Below are 21,069 nucleotides of genomic sequence, written 5' to 3'. Positions count from 1 at the left end.
TGGACGCAAGCGCTTTCACCATCAATATCAACTTTATTATTAGTTGATTGTTGCCATTTTTGATTAACATTGGAGTTAAACTGCAAGGTAAAATTCAAGATTTATGCATAAAGCTTCATCCTAGACCTTAAAATGTTTAGATGTTGACAATTTGAGATTTCATTAACTTTGAAAGATTCTCGAGCAAATATTTAACTGCACTTGATGATTATGGTGATGATGAAAATACTGTGATAATGATGATGATTGCCATTAGGGTGATTTGATAATTTAACTGAATGATGGGGACCAACTGATGAAACCGTGAATTGAATAAATAAAAAAAGGGAAAAGATGAAGCTTGAAATTATTTGTGTCATCTAACTTGATAATGAGGCGACATTTCAATGATTAAAAATATATTGGAACAATGATTTTTAAACTTGTAATCAACAGGAATCAACAGTCGAGTAAACATTTTACACCAGACAAACAGGGAAAATGTGAAGTTGGGAAGGTAAAGGCACGAACAGTCCATTGTGATTCCTTTGAAGAGTAAGCATTTTGTTTTTTCACCTCGTCTTGCCTCCATTATTATCATTTTTTGATTCCTCTAAAGTGCCAATCTTGTCAACATCTTTTACCTTATCCTTTGCCATCAATGTTTAGTGTAATAATGATAATAGTACTAATAATAATAATAATGGTGATGATAATGATAATAAAGGAAGAGAGGAAAAAAAAGTTATCAACTCTATTACTGATTTAAGGCGATTCACGTTCACCTCAACCAACTTTCCAATATATTTTTTTTGACAATATATTTCAAAAAATATATATATATTGGTGTAAAGATGATCCACTGTCCACATCGGCTTACAAATAGAGACTATGTTTTTTTATTCATCTCTCCTCATCATCCAAAAATGGTCTTCCAAATATACCATGATAAATGTTCCCTGGGAGTTGGAAAGGAAAAGGGAAGAGAGAAGAAGAGAAGTTGTTTCATACAAATATCATTCTCATTTAGTCCTTTTTCTGCAATTCATTTCACGTTCATTTAAAACCAACCTTTACACATACTGTAGAGCATATTTTTTGACTTTACTTTCATCTACCAATGTCAGTAACATGTATTTTAACCAATAAAATATACACAGTAATTTGACTGTGTGTATGTGTTGACTGGTCTTCCTCTTCAGCTGATTTACCATCAATCATGGGCGTAAAGTAGCGATGACAATTACACATTGATTTGCTACTATTGCTTGCTTTATCACCATGTTTACTTGTTTAAAGTTGAATAAGTGGGTGATGATGGTGATGATGATCATGATGATTATGAAGATAATGATGATTGTATTAGTTAAAATTTACTACATTCCTGGTTTTTTTACTTTACCCAGTTTAGCTTGTTGGACTGAATCCTTTTTGTCCATGGTGAAGGTTGACATTGATGTCTAGTAGTTTCATGCACTGTTAATTGTAACGGTTGAAACGGTTGATTTTGAGAAACTAAATATTCACGGATTAAAAAATAAATCAAAATAAATAAACAATTTGGTTAATGTTAACATAAAATAAAATGAAAGTTAAATAGATGCAAAGTAAATATAAAACAAAAGGCTAACAGTAACGGTTAGTTTAAAGGTAATACAATTGTATGAAAATCGAGCTTTCACCATTTAATCTACAGAAGTTACCAGGCTAAAAGAAATATGAATATTCCTTGGTTAAGATAAGTTCATTAAGAATTGCAATCATTTGTTTGTGAATAAAAAATCTGTCATATTAGATCAGAAATTAAATTGAATTTTGCGCTTCCTTGTCTCTACATCTGTTTCCACCAATTGAATCAATTGAATTGATTCAAAGGCAGACCTGGTTAGTTGCTTTTTACTCCGTTAGGGCTTGGATTGAGAGCTGAAAAAAGGGGGTTCTTGTTGCTAGGACTGTTTTTGTAATTTATCAATAGTGAAGATGGAAATTATTATGTCAAAATTGTGATTCTTAATTTTACGTTTTTTTTTGTTTTTAACTAATTTGACCTTTGTGACCATTGATAGGATCTTACCATTACTCTATCGATGCAAATGGCCGGTGAAGAAGAGCGCAATTTTAGATTACCTTATTATGATAAAATTTTGAAAGGAGTTGATCTTAAAGCAATTGATAAGCTATTGGAAGAGAGACCTGTTAATTTGACTAAATTACAACAATATGTTCTCAAGTTTGGATTAACATCTACTAGAAGAGTCATTGCCTGGAAAACACTGCTCGGTAATTAATTTTTGACCCTTTCCTTTCAATTAAACTCCTTTCTAAAGCTCCTTTTTTTCTTGTTTTTTTTCTTTGCTTTCCGTTTCTTTACATCTCTTGTTTAGGGATCACAGCTCGTACGGAACCTGGTGATGAGTATATCGAAAATATTCACAAAGAAACTTGCAATTTCCTCGAATCGGCTTTGAAAAGTCTCTCAATGATCAATGGTTGCACCAAAAACAGTACTAAATTGTTGTTAATGTATATATTAGAAATTAAAGATCTATCTTTTGATATAGATAAGCAAGTAAGTATGCATATAAAACTTTACATATCTTTCTTTTTCATGGTGAATTGAATTTTAAAGACCAGAATTTTGTTGATGGCTTATATGATTGTTGCTATGGACTCCACTTTTCAGCCTTTTGGACATGATCGTACACGTAGATGAGAGTGAGGAAGCGTGTTTTGCCATGAAAAAGAAAGAAGCGTGAAAGATCAAGAACCTGTTTTGATCATTAATTGATTTTCCATGCGAAACCTGAACTTTTGTGCACTTTTTTCCCACATGTTTAATAATCGAAACTAGAAATTTGCGAATTATTGCACCCATTTCATTTTTCTAGAGATAGCCAATCAATTTAATTGCAATTCACGATGTTACTGCTAAAAATAAAAATAATGTTTCATTCTTTCTACTTTAGCTTGCTTCACAAGATAATGTTACATGTAATGCTATAGCCATGAGCTTTGAAAATTTTGGTTTCCCATTCGTTGATACTTATTGGTTAATGCGAACCTTCCTTCTTAAACTCGAAGAGCAAAGGCAAAATATTTTAAAAATGGTAAATTGTTGCTAAATTTTTATTGCGAACTTTGTTTTAATTTATTTCCCCTCTGTTCAATTTGCAGGCTCAAAAATTTACAATTGAAGACAAAGATTTAGAAAAACACTTGGAAGAAACGGGTGCCATAGACGTTTTGCCAATCTCTGTATGGTTTTGTCGATGCTTTTCTGGAATAATCCATGATAGTTGCTTAGTGAGGTAATTGATGGCCACCAGCGACAACCTTGATTTTTAATTGAATTGTAACTCCCTTTCCTTTGCGCGCAAATTTATCATCGCGCATCTTCATCATCTTCGCCTTTTTGTTATTTTTTAAGGCTTTGGGATCGCCTGGTTAGTGGTTCCTTCAAAATACTGCCGATCATTGCCAAATACACATTGTTGGAACTTAAAGACGATCTCTTGACGATATCATCCTCTACTGAAATTCGAAGAAAATTGTTGGAGGTTAGAAAATTTTCTTCGGAATAAATTTCTTTTTCTCTTAAATGAAATCATTTTTTGAACATTAATCAAACTAAATTTTATTTCATCTTCTTTCAGCCGACTCCTCTATCATTTTCGGAGAACATAACCAGGAACGTGTTGGAAACAAAATAAGAATCGTTCAAAAAAATTACTCTTAAAATTATCATCCATGTCAATTCTCTTCTTTTCTTTTCAACCTCATGAAAGTGTCTTGTCACAAGAAACTTTTTTTATCGAGTTACAAACCAAACTGCCTGGGCTAATTTAAATTCATTTTTCTTTGAGACTTTTCACAACATTCAGTTGAACCTTTCTATATGAAAGACCCTTTCCTTCATGAGAATCTATCTAATGTGGCGTAAGCTGACAGCTTGGTCTATGTGAACAAAATAATTTCTTTTTTTTCTCTCTTTTTTTTAATCATTTTTAAGCTTATAAATTTAAAACAAAAACAGCTTAATTTAAAAATTTAAAATTGTCAATATAGAATTAGCTTTTTGGCTAGTCACATCAATTCTCAATGTGAGAAGTTTTACTAAATAACCTCGTCTGCTAAGCTCACGATCTCTTGACTCTAATTCGTATTGAAGTCTCAAAAAAACAGCCTAACAATTGAAATTAAATAAATTGCTCTCATGTGATTAATCTTAAGAAGAATAGTTTAAACATTATATTATCTGAAAAATCATTTTTATTGATTATTATTAAGATGAAATCGCATCATCCTCTAATAAAGGATGTTACCGCGTTGTACCATGTTTCCGCAAGATTAGTCAAGATGCTTTCACTATTAATAGTACTTTGATTATCGTGAGGAATATTAATTACCGAAGATCTCGGTACAGCTTCCCAATCGCCTTCTTCAATAAATTCAAAATCTTCAAAATCCGTGTACAGGTTATTGTTGGGAAGCAAACAGTCTTCAATAACTTGACTTACATCTTGAGGAATTGAGATGGGTCCTGTTCTGCCGAGGTTACTGTTGTTTGCATCAAAAAATGCGTTTAAATTTTTACCCGTCGAGCTTGGATTCAAAAAATCAAAATGGACGTTTTGAGAAAGGCAAAGATATATTATATTTGCATTCAGTTTGGCAGCTCTATGTAATAATTCATTTTCTGAGGGGAAAAGTTCGGGCTCTTTCGGCTTGTAGCAATCGTATGCTGTATAAAAATCGAAATATTTTTGTTTTTTCGGCAATCGAATATCCAGAATGTCAGAGGCCACGGAAATGAGTTGAGATATATTTGATAGAGCAGCAGTAATACGAAAAGCAGGATTATCACGAGTACTTTCGTCATCATTTAAATGCAAATCCTCGTACTCCTTGTTTAACTTTTCACGTTGTTTACGCAGTGCCATAAATTCATAATAATCCAAAACTCCAGTGCCTCCGGGAATCCAAGATTCAACAATACAGTAATGATGAGGACTCGTTCTAGTGTAATATCCTGAAGAACGGGATCTATCATTAATGATATCGGTTTCCGAATCAGTAGAAGAGCTTGTTTGAGTATCCTGATTATATAACATTGGTGGATCTTTTCTTTCAAAATGGAATAGATCTTTAAGTTTCAAGAGATTTTCCCTATTCTTTTTTTTTATTTCGGCCTCGATTTCATTATTTTCAGCATAAAAGTCAGCTAAACGGCTCTTATCCCGACTAATTCTTTCACGGAAGTCTTTTGTAATATTAGGGGTTGATTCAATACGGGTACGTAGCTTTTCTTCATCTTTGACCATTGAACGGGAACGTTTCTCGGCTAATGATGCCTCCGACTTGCGAAGTTTGATCAAATTTTTAATGTTGGAAATTTTAAACTCATATTCAGCAATATAACTTTCAATCTCTTCCAATTTTTTGTACTCAGCAACCAACTCTTCGAAGCGTTCATTTAGTTTTGTTTGTTCAGCTTCCAGGAGCTTAGAGAAGGCCTTTTGATCTTTCATCGTACATTTGACGATTGTGGCATCTTTAGCATCAAAAGCGATAGCTGTATCTGCTGTACAACGATGACCATAAAACATGGTTGATTTGTCGAAATCGCCACTGCAAATGCATTTTACACAAATGAACGCTGTTTTTTCTTGCTCACAGATGGGACATTTCAGATCAATCTCTTTTGGCGAAGACATAAGCTCGATGTTTTTGAATTGGCTTTATAAAGAATTACCATTAAAATGATTTAACATAATCCGATTGCACCTTTATAAACAAGTTAAAAAAGTAAAAACTTTACAATAAACAAAGGTAACTAAAAACGCAGAAACAAACAAAGGGAACTGTTGCAAACAAAGAAAACAATAAAGACCAAAATGGCTACTCGTCTCTGAACAATAGATGTTACAGAGAAAGTTTCAAAATAATACTCACGGATCTGATAACAATTTAGTTGAATAGTTTATTAATGTTTGTAAGATAAATTAAAACAAAAGTAGATTGTAATCACTGATAATTTTACAGTTTATTTCATTTTGGAGATTTTTTCAAAAAAAATGATAATAAGAAAAACAGTTTTATAGTCAATAAAGAAACAGCTGAGTAGGAGGCGCCAGTTTCCTTTTAAAGATGGATGCCAGTTTCTCAAATCGCTTTAAGAGGCAGGAATCTTAGGAAGTCCGAACTCGTCAACCAGTTCACTACTTCCGGGCTCACTGCTCGGGGCCGTAGGAACACCAAGCTGAACACCTTCTAAATATGAAGTGTCAGCATCAGCAGCTAAATCAGATCCTAGAGCCTCCAATTCAGCCTCCAGCTCTGATTCATCGACATCGGGAACACCGTAGCTTCTTTTTAAGGCATCTTGGACTTCATTTGCTTGGTCAAGCATGTCCTCTAACTCGTCTTGAAGATTTTCGATATCATCGATGTTCACCTTTTTGTTTTCTTTCTTCATTTGAGTCACACCCAATCTCATGGCATCCACTGTAGCTTTCGTATCTTTCAACATTTGTGTAGTAAAATTTGCTTGCTCCATATTAAACGATTGAGCCAATAAATTATCCTTTTGTTGTTCGTACATCTTTTTCTGTTTCAAAACTCGCATGGCCTTTTGCATCACCGATTGTTTTGCAGGTCCAGCTCTCATTTTGTTCATCTGTTCTTTATACTTCATCAGTTCGGCGTCAAGTTTTTGGATCTTTTTCTCAATCGATTCAGCACGACTGTCCACATTAGCAATACAATCAGATATGTTCGGAGGGGCTTCTTTTGGTTTACCACGACCAAATAGACGATTCATCTTGATTTGTCGAGTTAAAATGAAAAACAAAGATATAAAATGACTTTTTAAAAAAGGAGTGAATGAATTGCAGGCTCAGGCAAATGAATTGAAATATCAAATAAAACAGATAAATAAAGAAACATGCGCATTCAGTTTTTGCATCAGCTGTGTTGACCTTGTCAGATCAAATTGAATTTGGTTAAGTATTTACTATATTATTTTCCCTTGTTCGTATTTATTAATTTTTAAATCAAAAAAATATGGCATCGCTTCTAAGATCATCTTTAACTCAATTGCGAGGTTTAACTCGTGTTAGCAATGTGAACCAAATTGCTAGCTCTACTAAATTATCTTCTCGTGCTTATTCAATGAGTTTCACCTTTGCATCTCCTTACGAGGTAAGTTCAACTGATTTTTTTTATTTTCTTATTCATATTTTCTATATCTAATTAATCTATTTGTATTTTGAAACCTTTACAGGTACATTATAAAGATGCTGACGTCAAACAAGTCGATGTGCCATCATTCAGTGGTACCTTTGGTATTCTTCCACAACATGTACCCACTTTGGCAGTCTTGAAGCCCGGTGTTGTAACTGTTTTTGAGAATGAAGGAGATGCTAAGAAATATTTTGGTAAATTTTGTTAGATTTAAATTCAATTAGATCCTATAAAATATATCTAATCATTTAAAATGAGTAAAATCAACGAAAGCATATTTTGCTCGCTCAAATAGGTTTGCCCTTAAATTGAGTCAACTTATAAAACTAGGATAGTCTATAATAGCATATGCAAGAACATGAAACCTATTTCCTTATGATAATCTATTTCGATTCAATGGTTCCTACAATTATTTGACAGTATAAACGCTAGCATCTTTGTCAGTATCGTCTTTTAAACATCATCTTAAAGGTTACCTTTTTTTCGTAATATTATGAATGGGTTTTTATTCAAGCTTGCTTATTTCCTTGTATTATTCAGTCTTATTGTTTACTAATATGTTTTTTATAATTCTTTTCAATTATTTTTACAGTGAGCAGTGGAACAGTTACAATTAATGAAGATTCATCTGTGCAGATACTTGCTGAGGAAGCAGTTCCATTGGATTTTCTTGATGTTAATGCTGCTCGTGACGCATTGAAGGATGCTCAAACTGATGAAAGTAAAGCATCAAGCCCAGAGGAAAAAGCTGCCGCTCAAGTAGCCGTAGAAGTCAGTGAAGCAATTATTAAAGCTATTGAATAAATTTGAAAGTTTTTAGTAGCCTGGTCATTGTTCATTATGTTAGATAAAAATTAAACAATAAATTCATGAGAATTAAATGAAATGATTTTTTAATGTTCATGTTATCTGGTTATTTCTTATAAAGAAATATCTATTTCAAGACTTTACCAAATCAACCAGAAGTATCATATGCTGTCAGCAAGGATTAGATAGCGTATGGCTCGTCGAGCATGATCTGATCTTCAGTCTCGCTACTCTGAGCAATTCCTCCATTTTGCATGTTCGATTTGCTTTGCATCACTCCATTAATCTTAGAATTAGCTTCGATAATCATGATGGCACATGTTAACTTCTGTCTCAAATCAGCCATTACTTTATCAATATTTGGATAAGTAGGGAGCATTTTCAACAATTTAACTGCATCACGAATACTTGATTTAGTTTCGTTGGCATATTTGAGTATCAAAGTTCGCTCTTCGTGTTTATCCAGAAGAGTCCAGGTTGTATTAGCTCGAGCGATCAACTGATCAGCTACTTTCTTGTGCTTAACAGTAAATAGTTTTATCGATAGATCAACAGCTTCATTTCTTCTACTCAATGAATCTGTATGATATCCCATGTCATCCAACAGATCAGCTAACGTTATTAACGTTTCAAGCAATAAATTTTCATCCCTTGGTCTTAAATCGTCGACCAATTTTTCGAGTTTCTCTTGTGCATCAAGTCTTCGTCTGGCTTTCAGCATTACTCTGGCATTTAAAAGCTCTTTTTTGTAACCATCAATATTATCAGAATCCATAGAAGTCATGTAAAAGCACAATGGAAACACAAATTCAAACGGTTTAAAAATTCTGCAGTTTAGACAAAAATGAAGTTTATATGGAAGCAGAACATATGAGAATGAATTTAAAATCCATGATTAACGTACTTCAAAATTGGAATATTAAAGCCCGCACAGCCTATTGTTACAAAGAGTTTTATAGAGATCTAATGTACAATATCTCTTAGAAAATTTAATAAAAATTTAACATTATACAGTGTAATTTGAAATGATGTTAATATTATCCAACCATATCTCTTTTACGTCCACGAGCTCTAACCTCATCCAACTTTTTTATAATAGATAATCCTGGTTTTCCCATTTCTTTTTCATACCGGGCGAGAAGTATAGCGAAAAAGTGACTTGTGTCAAATCCAAGCGTTAAAAGTGATCTTTCTAACACATACAAATCAACTGCTTGATCTTCTATCGATGAACTAAATGACGATAAACCGAAATCAATTGGAACAATTGTACCATCGTCTTTAATCATAAAGTTGGATGTTGTTAGATCTCCATGTATTAGACCACTTTTATGAATTTCACTTATCACAACTCCAACTTGGTCAAATAATTGCTCTACTCGGTCATTTGATTTAGTAATTTCTGCAATAAAAAAGTAAATGAGTGAACATTTTTTTATAATCTCAAACAAGTTTGCGAATTACCTGACAAAATATTTTCTTGAAAGGTTGAAGCATTTTCGATTCTTGTCATGATTATATCGTTATTTGATACACCAAGAATGGTTGGCATTGATTTTGACAATAGAGCTGATTTAGTTTTTAAACAGTGTATTGCCTTGACCTCAGCTCTCACTCTGGATTTAGTTAATCTTTCATCCAATTGTGGATGTCGATAGGTTTTGATAAACCTTTCTTTGCGAACTGCAGGGAAACCAACATAATCCAGAAAATAGATTCGCGCTTCAGCTCCTTGTTGAACCAATTCAGCAGCCATTGTTAGTCCAAGAAGTCCAAAACAATTTACAATAACAGAACTTTTAAGTCGCAAACAATTAACATCGAAAATTCACATGTGAATCACAGATTTGTATCTGAATTTTCACAACAAAACTTTCGACTGTGTCTCCATCTGAATAACAAGAGGCGGTTCTTTCAATTAATGAAAATTAACTTAACAATTTGGTGAATCAACATTATTAAAATTGTACAATTAACCTGTTCACTTATTTTACAACAACAAATAAACTTGATTTGAATGAGAAAAGAAAGTAGAATGTTTTGATTAGCTTTAATATTAATAGATTGTGACAGCACTTTACTTTTAGTGCTGGTTACAATGAATATGAATTTAAGATAGATCTGACCTTTAGATGAATCAATTAAAAGTGTTCTTCAATCTCAGTTATAGTTGAATGAATGAAACTGAGTAAACTTAAAATTAATAGTTCATCAAATTGAATGCGCATGTAATCTTGAATGGAACAGAATTGAAGTCCAGTGGTTAGGACGTCTGACTATCAACATGTAATCCCCGGGTTCGAGTCTCCTTCGGTCCGGTTCTTCTCTCTTCTTTCTTTCTTCTATCTTTCCTCTCTTGCTGAATATGATGTAAACAAGCTTGTGCTTGTAATTTGAATTTGTAATAAGATACACATTTGTAGTTCGCGATTGGCGAACAGTGGTGCCACCTTGGGCCACACCCCTTAATGAACAAATAAAGAATTGAAAAAAAAACATTTCTCTTTAGCCTCATTTACTCACTCAAACTCTAATCGAGTTTGTTGATGGACGATGTAACAGTACAATGTTTTTACAACTCTTTTGTTAAATTGTGATATCTTTTTTTACAACCCTTTTCAATTACCATGGATCTCCTAAATTGCTACAAGTTGGTCAACAGTTGGACTTTGAAAACAACTAGGAACTTATAAGCCATCCATTAAGCCAATGAATTTTTCCATTCTTTTCTTGTGCAGCAAAAGTTGTGTGTTCAGTTGTGCTTTCCTTGTTATTAACGGTCCAACTTTGCCATTCACCATTTTAATGTTCAACAATAGTCGATCGACATTCAGTTACACCTTTAATTATGAAAAAACTTGAGGTCAATAATATAAATTGAAGGCCTTGGAATGAAACAATTGTTTTGTCAGGAGCAACACCAACAACCAACTCGCCAACCCATTGATATCAATGGTGTTACACTATTGATCTTTTGTATTATTTTATCCTCGGTAATCATCCCAATAGGCTGTAATACTCATCAATTGAAAAGTGGTTTATCCTCAATTGTTACACCCAAGTGCCCAATCGAGTGCTCCTGTAATGGTGTTTATGTTGATTGTTCAAATAGGCGATTAATCAATTTTCCCGGCAACATTTCCTCGGCAACCAAAAAATTGTAAGTTGCTCTAACCTTTGCTTTAACCGTATAACTTGCCATCTTAATGTCACTTTTTTCAACAACTCATTCCTAATTCAATAATCAAACTATTCACTGACACTGATCAATAATCAATTTATTAATCTTTTATAAACCCAACAAAACATTAGTTAATTATACACAAGCACAAATGTAGTAAATCTCTTGTTAGGTGTAAAGTAGTCATGGATATTATGCTAATTTAAACAGCTTTTTACTGTTGGTCGTATTAGCTGTGACGAGAGTTGAGTTAACTAATATTGACAAGTTTCTTCCCTTTTCATCGCCATTTTTATTTATTTTCTGGTTAATCAATGGCTTTTTATCAACAAGCGTACTTAATTAGCTTGCAAACTGTCATCGAAAGACAATTTTTTGGCGCCTTTCCCAATCAACGTCACGTGGTAATCACACTGTTTCTTCTTCAATCCTTTTGTTACGTTTCTCATTTGCTTTCTGTTTTTTCTATTATTCTTACTTCAACAAATTAATATAAATTGTTAACGTTCAACAAAATCTCAATCTGTCATGTCAACTTGTCAGTTTCATCAAAAATTGATTAAACTAAGTGAAGAAATAAATCTGATTTGTAAAATATATGAAAAACAAGTTCAATACAATTTCACGACAATCAATCTGGAAACATCTATTGGACTCTCTCCTCTCTTTATTTGTTTCACCATTTTTTGTTTTACTTTTATCGGACAATTCACCAATTCTTTGGGCCAATTTAATTATGATTATGCTGCTGATTTTTCACCCTATAATAAGCTTTGTGATTTAAATTTTGATGATTACCATCTTGGGATTGTAAATTGGAAAGATACTTAGTGTCAAATTGGTGATACTCAAAGCTTTTCTTTGCTGCCTCTACATGTTACACAAATTTTATTGCAAGATTTGTTGCTAATGTAATTTATATTATTGTTTATTGTCATTTTGATTGAACCAATTTTCCCTCGTATTCCATCTAACCTATGCAGCGAAATTCTTGGACAGATAAGATCAAGATTTTTTCAGGAACTAAAGGAGATAAACGACTGAAATTTTCAGCAATTATACATCTTATCATGATTAATGTCCAGTAGAAATTTGAAAATTTTGCAAGAAGTAGTTAAGTGTTTATTCGGCTGTTTTGAAATTCGCGCGTCTCTGTATTTTTTCGAAAATCCTTAACTCTAAATTAATAGCTTATTTAAATGTCCTCTAATCCGCTTACGATTCCTAAAATCTGGTATATTTAAGCATTTTATATTAATATGAAACCTCAAGTTTATGCTGATGACTTTGCAGCTCGAAATTATAACGCACTAATTAATAGGATCAAAAATAAGACAAAAATTATGCCAAAAAAGTTAGACCCCCCCATATTTTCGAGCTACATGAAAAGTCCTAAATGATCCTGAATTCAATCTTGGATTATAGCTTGATTTATATCATCTTGAAGCTCTGATCTGTAGCTACTCATTGTTACCAAATTTAAGTATGTACCTTTAGCCGTTCGTTAATTAAATGGTCTGGAACGAGTTGTCCAAGAATTTCGCTGCATAGGTTACCATTTGTTCAATAAGTTATCTGTAAAAGATTCATCATTTGGAATAGCTGGACCATGAATTTCCTTGGATTTGTTTTACAAGTTAAACTGTTTAATGGAAAGATATTCTTGCTCTATCACTTCGCATCATCTTTTTTACACTCTGGACCTGGTCACCTTAATATCTGTTACTACAGATGTAGATGTAAATGGTAAATTTGGTCCAAATATCAATGGTCAAATATGTAATTCCTGATTGTCATTAGTAATGGATGACGTGTTTTCAAGTATTTCTCAACCTTTCAATGAAATCCATATTATCCTTTCGGATTTAACCATCTACCGTTATTGATTTTTCACGTGATGCTTGATTTTCTTGAGAATGGCTATTCAATATTTTCGATGGATTGTGATAGACAAAATACATTAATCTGATGGACATTCAAGTTTAACCTTTTTCTTCAATCAGAGAGGGAAATAATGAGGACAATTATTGATGGTTCAATCTTGTCTACAAATCAACCCATAATGACAGTTTTCGTCTCATCGCCATAGCCTATTTCTGTATTAGATTTGTCAACAAAGACAGTCAATGATAATAGTGGAAAAATTTCTTGTTAGAACCCATGAAATACAAGTTATACGTGTTCCAAGTATATATGGACAATCTTACACTGAAAATCTAATTGATTTTTCTTTTCTCTGCAGAAATCTTAGTTTCAACAAGTTAACGAGCTGGATTAACGGAACATTCAGATCCTATCCCGATTTGACTCATCTGTTTTTGACCAGTAATATGATTGAGGAGATTGTAATAGGAATGTTTGATGGGCTTGAAAGTTTAATACTTCTCGACTTGTCCAATAACAATATCAATCAAATTGATCCGGACTCTTTAAAACCACTAGTTAAGCTAAAGGAATTGTAAGTACAAATGCTGTTACAAGTTACATCAATCTCACTTAAACTTTGCCTGTTTCCCCTTTTTGACCATTATTTTCACTTAAATCACTTATTTTTTTTCTCAATCTTTTTATAAGCCATCCTTTTAGCAAAACCAATGATTAATATTTGAAATCCTTTTGATCTAAGAGTAGATTAAATAAATCAATCATGAAGATTGTAGATAGGAAATGGCCCATACAGTGCAATTCATTGAATAATCTGTTTAACTTGCCAACACCAACGACATTTCATCAATTTCAAAGGACAAGGATTGAATCGAAAATTTTGCTGGTGACGAAAAATTTCACTCTTCACCTTCTCGTAAATTAATCAATTAACTGTCTCAACAAAGTAACTAAAGTTTCCTTCATGAGTGAAGTGTTTCTGGTCATTTATATGCATGGATAAATTTACTCTTGTTGGATAGCCAGTCAGTCTGGACATAGTTGACTAAGTACTCATTGAATCACAATCAATCCATCAATTCTTGAATTTTGATTATTCAAGAGTACAATTAAGCGCTAGTGTAAACACAGACATACACTCAAATTTATGATCAACAAGTTAGTGTGAGGGAAAGATAATGATATTACATCAACCCATGCAGTTTGACAAAATGATGAAAAAAAATTGTTGAAATGATTTTCAATAATTTCCATCACGAAAGAAAAAGATCAAGAATAATAATAAATTCATCTTCTTTACCTTTCACTTGCCATTCCTCTCTCAGGTCTGTTTGAGTATATGCAAGGATTAGGATGAGACCAAGTTAAGTGAAGATGGAGATGACGATGAAATGAAGAGTCAAGCTCAACTAACCCTAAATATGTGAATTGAATGAAAAATGATCCTAAGCTTTTCATTAAATCCTTACACTCTTTTGTGCTACTCTCGATAATATTCTTGAAATGTATATTTAACTTGAATCTAAATATGACTTTCATGAGTTGCCAATATTTACATTGAAACTTATACTTCTATATATCTATCACATTATATTAATATCATTTCTTTTATTATATTGTCAGATTTTAAATTGGTGCCTGGAAAAAAAGTTAAAGCAAAGTCTTGTTTAATACAATTTACCTTCACCTTATCCATGGGCTGTGTCATTTGAAGAGACGAGAGTTTAGTTGATCCAACCAACCGATAAAAACTCCTAGAATTGACAAGTTTAATCTACAATTACAAGCTCGACAATCGAAAAGACTGATGAGAAAACCTTTTTTTTCACTCTTCTTCCATCCACTTATCAATATCATCTAATTGCCATTTTGGGTGATTTCTGATATCCAATAACCTCTTCTAAACTTTAATTATGTCTGCAAAATTTAGTTAATAGCTGCGTACATAATTTGGACACCTTTACTTTCTTTGTCACACAAAGCAAGTTGATGTATCACATTGATCAGTTAATTTTGCTCAGCTTTTTGTTATGTTGTCACTGTTTCGCTATTTAACAACCTCATAAATCAAGTTTAAATATAACTTTGTCAATTGAGCAACTTGACAAGTTAACTTTGAATCAGGTTTTTACTCAATAGATCACAGAACTTCAATTTAATTTACACTCTATTATTAATTAGTTAATTATTGACTTGCTCCTCATTTTGGCCACTTCATACACTTGATATATATTCATGATAGAAACAAGAGTTTCCGTAAAGTCAAGAATCGAATCGGGTTAATAATCTTTAATCGTATTAAGATGGATCCAAGTTTTTCTTTCTTTTTCCACAATTCTGACTCAATGATGATATTGATGGTAATATCAGAATATATTGATGATTATGATTGATAATGGATTTTTCATGAATCTAGTAATAAGTAAATACAATCAATAAGGTCAATTGATCTTCTATGAACAGTTCATGGATAATTTAAAGGTTAACCTTTCTTGTTATACTCTAATTAACTCTTGAACAATATCCTGATGATTATCATATTGTTTTGTGTTTTTTATCTGCATTATTTGTCACGATTACTCAAATATTAATCATTCTGGTTCAAATCACATTAAATTTCATCCTTAATATTGTAATGTTTAACAGTTGACTTAAAATAATTCATGATTATCTTGTTTTTTATCCCTTTTTAACAGAGATTTAAGTAGCAATGCGTTGGCGGAGGTACCTGTTGCCATCCGGAAGCTTCCATTGTTAAAGGAAATGTAAGACGATAAATTTTTGCCAACAGAGCTCCCTGTCAACATGGAAATTCAAATTTATGCCCAGATTATTTATTCAACCCTCAAGACACCGTTTGATGTTAGGAAGAACAGCAAAGCCATGATGATAATAGGGAAAGAAAGAAGAGGAAAAAAAAGGTTCAAAGCGACGAAAAATGGTGAAAGATGAAAATAGTTGGAAAAAAAGAAAATCCAAAAAAAGAAAATGATTTCACATTGGAATTGAAGATGAGCAGTAGAAGAGGAAATGAAGAAGATAAATAAGAATTTTTGGAAGAGCAATATTTTACGCTTTCATTGACGTTTTTAGATGAAGGTACAATTATTGGATAACTGAGGCTGTCAGAGAGAGAGAGGATGAAGAGTTGAGGTGATGAATGTAAAAGTGAGAGTCACTCGAATGGTAAGAGAAAGTAAAAAAGTAGCAAAATGATGATAGGCCCAAGGAGTAGAGTGAAGGTGATGCTAAGGAGATAAAGATGAGTGAAAGATAGATTGAGATGATTCAATCCGTAGGTATATCTAGAGGGAATCCTGAATGAGAGTAAAGGTATCTCTACATGAGAATTAATCGATTTTTTTCTATCCGTCTTCATAAGCAAATGCTTTTTCTCAGTCTCTCACCTCTTCTTCTGTCTCTCTTCAGTTTCTCTTCATTCATCATATTAACTGAGCATTCTGAAGAGGCTCAACTTAACTCGTAAATGAATGAGTCTTTTATAACCTATACTATTTGATATCGTAGTAATAGTAATACAATCTTGATGAAAGTAGACTTGATTTGGTAAACAGTTTCATATTATTGGAATAGGATTTTGTTGTTGTTGTTGTTTTTATGTGAGCTTGTGAGTGTGTGTGTGTGTGTGTATGTTGAAGTAAAAGGTTGTTGAACTTGTTTACAGTCTAAATGAGCAAAACATTTTTGGAAAGTAATAGAGTTAGAATCACATTTAACATGGTTAAAGTGAAAACAAGTTGAGCACATTGTTGATTGAAAGATATTGTTCAACTCTGTCACTGAATCAGGGTGAAAACGTTCATGTATTTTCTAGGTTATTAAAGGAGGAAACTTAAATGTCATTTCTCATGATCAACACAATTCAAACTGGGCTGTACCAATATCTTTCTGTTGCTGTTGTTTCCAAACCTATTTTGGTGATACGCTTCTCATCACAATCAAACTAACTGCTGTTTAAGATGAAGCCAAATGTAAAGAAAACATTGAAAGCGAAAGAAAAATAATATCATATCAAGATGACAAAAAAGGAAACAAATGGAAAGACGGAACAAGAAAAGATGTTTAACTGAATCTGTGAATCTCAAGATTTACCCTGAAACAAAACAAAGAATGAACAAGATCACAGTCACGTGGATATTAAGAGACTAATCTCAATGTCAGTTTAAAACATGATCCCATGAAAATTGAATACCTTTCAACAAGCATAGTAGTATAAAAATACGATGTTCCTATCGCAAAAACAGGGGACTTCCTATCACAACAAATGCAATTAAAATTAGGTTGAATTTGAATGTAAACAAACATATAGCTAATTAAATCAATCAGATAAGGGGTATTCAATTAACCTGAGCCAATCAATCTTAATGAAAACATGAAAATAAAATGTTTCTATCGCAATAATAAGGGGACTTTCTATCACAAACAAATGATTAGAAAACAATTAACCTGGTCTAATGAAATACCTGTACAAGATCAATATCAAAGTAAACATAGCAATTAAATTAATCAGATAAGAAGATTTAACCTAAGTCATGCTACTAACCTTTACCATGATTTTGCAGCTGAAAGTTTCTATCATACTGATGAGACTAATCAGTTTAATTTTCAGTCAAGCTTTGTAATAATACTAAATCAGATAAGTTTATGATAACTAGTGCAAGCAAATATAAACATTGAAAAAGAAGAAGAGCAAAATTTTCGCACGCGGGCTGATTTTCTCTCAAGGTATATTAGATGTTGTTATGTGGATACTGTTTCATTTACTAACGTGACATATACATGTAAACATCTAGCTAATCATAATAAAGTGATAAATGATTAATAGATTACAGCTGATATTGTTCATTTTCTCTCTTCTTGTTTGTTTACTTTTCTATCGTATATACACATTTCAACCTTATAATGGAAATCTCACAATCGCTTGATTATGACATTGTAAACATCGTTTCACTGTGGGATATTGGAAAGGTGACTGTTGTGATAGATAATACAAGACGTAAAAAGAGATATAATGCTCAAGTGATTAGAAAGGAAGGTGGAGTCTTCTTAGTTTTTGCTTCTGGTAAAGTTGTTGCCACCGGATTCAAGTCAGTAACATTACCCGGATCATTATTACAAGAAATATATCCAGAAAAAGAAGTTATATTCAAAAGGGTGATAAACATAACTGCTCACAGCTTTCTACCATATGGATTTAATACCACTGCTCTTATCGAAAGATATCAAGATACAACATATGAACCGGAGATATATCCAGCAGTTTATATCAGATTACATGATGTAACCTTGATTTACTATACAACAGGCTCTATCATAGTGACGGGTGCAAAAGAAAAACAACATATTGAGCTTGCGTTGAGTGAATTCTGCTCCCGCACTGCTTCAATAAAAGTATAAAAGCAGAGATTGAGCTTCAAACAAGACATTCAGTTTTCTTTCTCTACATCTTCAAGCTACTAATTACTTTACAAAGTGATCATCATCATCATACAGTCATCATGTCTTGGTTTTCATATACCTTCTACAATGAGTCTGATATTTACTTGCGGTTAACTTTTGTGCAAAAAATTCGTCGAGCTGACCTCCGAATCCATGATCATGGCTATTCAACTAAAGATGGAGTGTCCCTAACTGCTTCTGAGCTGCGATTCGTCAACAGTTACATTGTTAATTATTTTGAAGGACGACCTGCTGATTTGTATTATCGTGTTTCAATTTCAAAACAACCAGATGGCCGTTTCCTGATTACTAAAAAAGGAAACAATGATGCAATCACCGGTGTTGCTATTTCATCTGATTTTTGGAAAAATGTTTCACCCATGGTACGTGGTTTAGTCTACCTGATCCAAGGGAAAGATTTACCAATGAATCAGCTGATTGATCTTTGGTTAATGACCAGGAAATACAACAAGGAAGAAATGGAAGGGGACTTTCTATCATTGGATGGCATCAGTGGAGAAACTACTCCTAACCTGGATAATTGTTATCTGCTTGCCTTGAACATGTGTTCAAGTTCAGATATCAAATCTCGCAAGGTAGACCTTGCTACTCTTGCTCACTTCAAAGAGAGTGACAATATTGTATTCAGCTCCCTCCTTGATTTGCAATATAAATAAATAAAGATTCAGTTCAATTCAATTATTCATTTGTTTCCTTTCTTTATTACCATTCAATTGCTAAGTATTGCCATAACTTTTATCCTAATAGTTATTTTACAAACATGTGCTCTCTCAGATCAATTTGTGCTTACTTTGATACTCAGGGCTACTACATAAATGGAAATTATCATCCAGTTGAAGTAACTATGCTTGGAAAGGGTCAAATAGTTCATCTCAATCTTGAAAAAACTTGCAATTGTGAATTTACAAAAGAGGAGGTTCATTCCATTATGCGAAATGATCATGGATTAAAACCGAGAAAAAGAGGAATTAACGATGGTCAAATGGAAAACATCATTAAATTTTTCTACAAATCTTTCCGATCTTTCCCTGCTGATATGGTTGGTGTTATATCAAAGGAATCTGAAATGATATTAAAGAGCTTGAAAATACCAACCGTTAATTTGAGGGACAAATATGATGCTAGTTTCACTATGATCAGATCTGGAAGACGCCCATGTTATCTTCATGCTCGTAAAGGTGCAAGTATTAAATGTTCATTGAACATTGTACAAGATTTGTATCACTACATTGATAAAATTATAAGAAATCAAAATCAAACTGTTTAAGAAATAACAATAAAGAAGATTTAAATATAAAACTAATCATGTCTAATCAAACTTATTTCGTATACTTGAAACATCCATTCACAATGATTGTTTCAGGTCCAACGGGTAGTGGTAAAACTTATTGGATTAAAAAACTTATAAATAATGCAGATAAATATTGTCTACCTGCGCCGACAAAAATTCATTATTTTTATGGTGAATATCAACCTATTTTCTCATCGATGCAAAATGTCAATTTCATTCAAGGTCTTCCTGAAAATTTAATACAAAAGTTTGATGGAATAGAACCGGAATGGATAATCATTGATGATCTGATGATAGAAGCTGGAAATTCAAAGATAATTAGTGAAATGTTTACTAAAGGATCTCATCATCGTAACCTGTCTGTCATTCTAATTTTACAAAACTTTTTTTCACGTGGTAAAGAAATGCGAAACATAACTCTTAATGCTCAATATTTGGTACTTTTTAAAAACCCACGTGATCAAACTATTGTCACAAACATTGCGAGACAAATGCTTCCTGGGAAAACTAAAAAGTTACAAGCTATCTATGAAGACGCAACACGTAAACCTTTCTCTTATCTATTCCTTGATTTGAAACCTGATACACCGATGGAAACGAGATTTCTCACAAATGTAGTTGATGAAGATGATTACATCACAGCATATTTAGTATAAGAAAAAAAGATGATGCAAGATAAGATAAAATTTCATTATGTCTCTTAAAAAGGCAATCAAGTGTTATTCTCATTTGAAAGTTTTAGCTGGCTGTAAATCACATGATAAGCGTAAAAAGTATTTGAAAAAATGCCCTAAATGTATCTATGCAGTAATTTCAGATATTGCAAAACAAATTTTGAATGGAACAATAAAGTTAAAGCCTTTAATCAAAAACCGATTAAAAAGGTATAAGAATCAAATGCGAAAGTTAGCAAGTAAATCATCTTTATCTTTGAAAAAGAAAATTGTAAATCAGAAAGGAGGTTTATTACCAGGTCTACTTTGGCCAGCTGTTTCATTACTTGCTCACATTGTATCTGATAAACTATCATAAAAATGAATTCTGTAACTCGTATGTTTCTTGTTTCTGAAGATCAGTACAAAAGAAATGTATACAGACCATTAAGTAAAGCACAAAAAATCATGAATCGTAATATTCCAGTATCAACAAAAGTCAAATTTCTCAACAATATGATAACTAAACCAACACAAGGGAGAGATGGTAA

The 21,069-nt window shown here is 32.6% G+C and overlaps 6 protein-coding genes and 1 long non-coding RNA gene across 12 annotated transcripts in view; 3 read left to right on the top strand and 4 right to left on the bottom strand.

Annotated features, from left to right (window-relative positions):
• Nucleotides 1-13: 13 nt before the first annotated feature.
• Nucleotides 14-1,760, bottom strand: LOC149093453 (uncharacterized). The gene is made up of 4 exons (XR_016199595.1): nt 1,382-1,760; nt 1,051-1,267; nt 765-938; nt 14-667 (listed from the first exon to the last, which is right to left on the bottom strand). It is a non-coding gene; the product is annotated as an uncharacterized LOC149093453 (long non-coding RNA).
• A 183-nt stretch (nt 1,761-1,943) lies between these two features.
• Nucleotides 1,944-4,214, top strand: TBC1d7 (TBC1 domain family member 7). 2 transcript variants are annotated; one of them, XM_015931421.3, is made up of 6 exons: nt 1,944-2,259; nt 2,373-2,548; nt 2,946-3,086; nt 3,154-3,287; nt 3,407-3,536; nt 3,633-4,214. In XM_015931421.3, exons 1-6 carry the CDS (start codon nt 2,067-2,069, stop codon nt 3,687-3,689), a joined length of 831 nt encoding a protein of 276 aa, XP_015786907.1. In that variant the 5' UTR covers nt 1,944-2,066; the 3' UTR covers nt 3,690-4,214. The 2 variants fall into 2 exon arrangements, with proteins under 2 accessions (XP_015786907.1, XP_015786906.1); XM_015931420.3 differs by having other exon boundaries at nt 2,364-2,548.
• Nucleotides 4,215-4,230: 16 nt separating this feature from the next.
• Nucleotides 4,231-6,075, bottom strand: LOC107364106 (uncharacterized). The gene is made up of 2 exons (XM_015931418.3): nt 5,932-6,075; nt 4,231-5,763 (listed from the first exon to the last, which is right to left on the bottom strand). Exon 2 carries the CDS (start codon nt 5,691-5,693, stop codon nt 4,278-4,280), a length of 1,416 nt encoding a protein of 471 aa, XP_015786904.2. The 5' UTR covers nt 5,694-5,763; nt 5,932-6,075; the 3' UTR covers nt 4,231-4,277.
• Nucleotides 5,940-6,892, bottom strand: Vps60 (vacuolar protein sorting 60). The gene has a single exon (XM_015931423.3). The coding sequence runs from the start codon at nt 6,797-6,799 to the stop codon at nt 6,152-6,154; it is 648 nt and encodes a 215-aa protein (XP_015786909.1). The 5' UTR covers nt 6,800-6,892; the 3' UTR covers nt 5,940-6,151.
• An 82-nt stretch (nt 6,893-6,974) lies between these two features.
• ATPsyndelta (ATP synthase, delta subunit) lies at nt 6,975-8,107 on the top strand. Its single transcript, XM_015931424.3, has 3 exons — nt 6,975-7,179; nt 7,262-7,415; nt 7,814-8,107. The coding sequence occupies exons 1-3, from the start codon at nt 7,042-7,044 to the stop codon at nt 8,023-8,025; spliced, it is 504 nt and encodes a 167-aa protein (XP_015786910.2). The 5' UTR covers nt 6,975-7,041; the 3' UTR covers nt 8,026-8,107.
• Nucleotides 8,108-8,997: 890 nt separating this feature from the next.
• Tcs5 (TP53 regulating kinase) lies at nt 8,998-9,848 on the bottom strand. The gene is made up of 2 exons (XM_015931422.3): nt 9,493-9,848; nt 8,998-9,430 (listed from the first exon to the last, which is right to left on the bottom strand). The coding sequence occupies exons 1-2, from the start codon at nt 9,782-9,784 to the stop codon at nt 9,066-9,068; spliced, it is 657 nt and encodes a 218-aa protein (XP_015786908.1). The 5' UTR covers nt 9,785-9,848; the 3' UTR covers nt 8,998-9,065.
• Nucleotides 9,849-10,564: 716 nt separating this feature from the next.
• The window catches only part of rk (G-protein coupled receptor rickets), a 37,732-nt gene continuing 27,227 nt past the window's right edge, over nt 10,565-21,069 (top strand). Inside the window, exons 1-3 of one of the 5 annotated variants that reach the window (XM_015931416.3) lie at nt 10,565-11,188; nt 13,452-13,667; nt 15,790-15,858. In XM_015931416.3, coding sequence (XP_015786902.2) covers nt 10,920-11,188; nt 13,452-13,667; nt 15,790-15,858 — 554 coding nt within the window. In that variant the 5' untranslated portion in view covers nt 10,565-10,919. Of the gene's footprint in view, nt 11,189-11,995; nt 12,121-12,816; nt 12,956-13,241; nt 13,381-13,451; nt 13,668-15,789; nt 15,859-21,069 lie in introns of those variants that run through there. The other 4 variants (XM_089268775.1, XM_089268774.1, XM_089268773.1 and 1 more) reach the window with 4 other exon arrangements.

This window comes from Tetranychus urticae, chromosome 3 (genome assembly GCF_039701765.1).
Source record: "Tetranychus urticae isolate SD_2017Ah chromosome 3, NJAU_TeUrti_SD_1.0, whole genome shotgun sequence".
Lineage (NCBI taxonomy): Eukaryota > Metazoa > Arthropoda > Arachnida > Trombidiformes > Tetranychidae > Tetranychus > Tetranychus urticae.
Note: the sequence above shows the minus strand (reverse complement) of the source record. Positions and strands in the feature narration are given on the sequence as shown.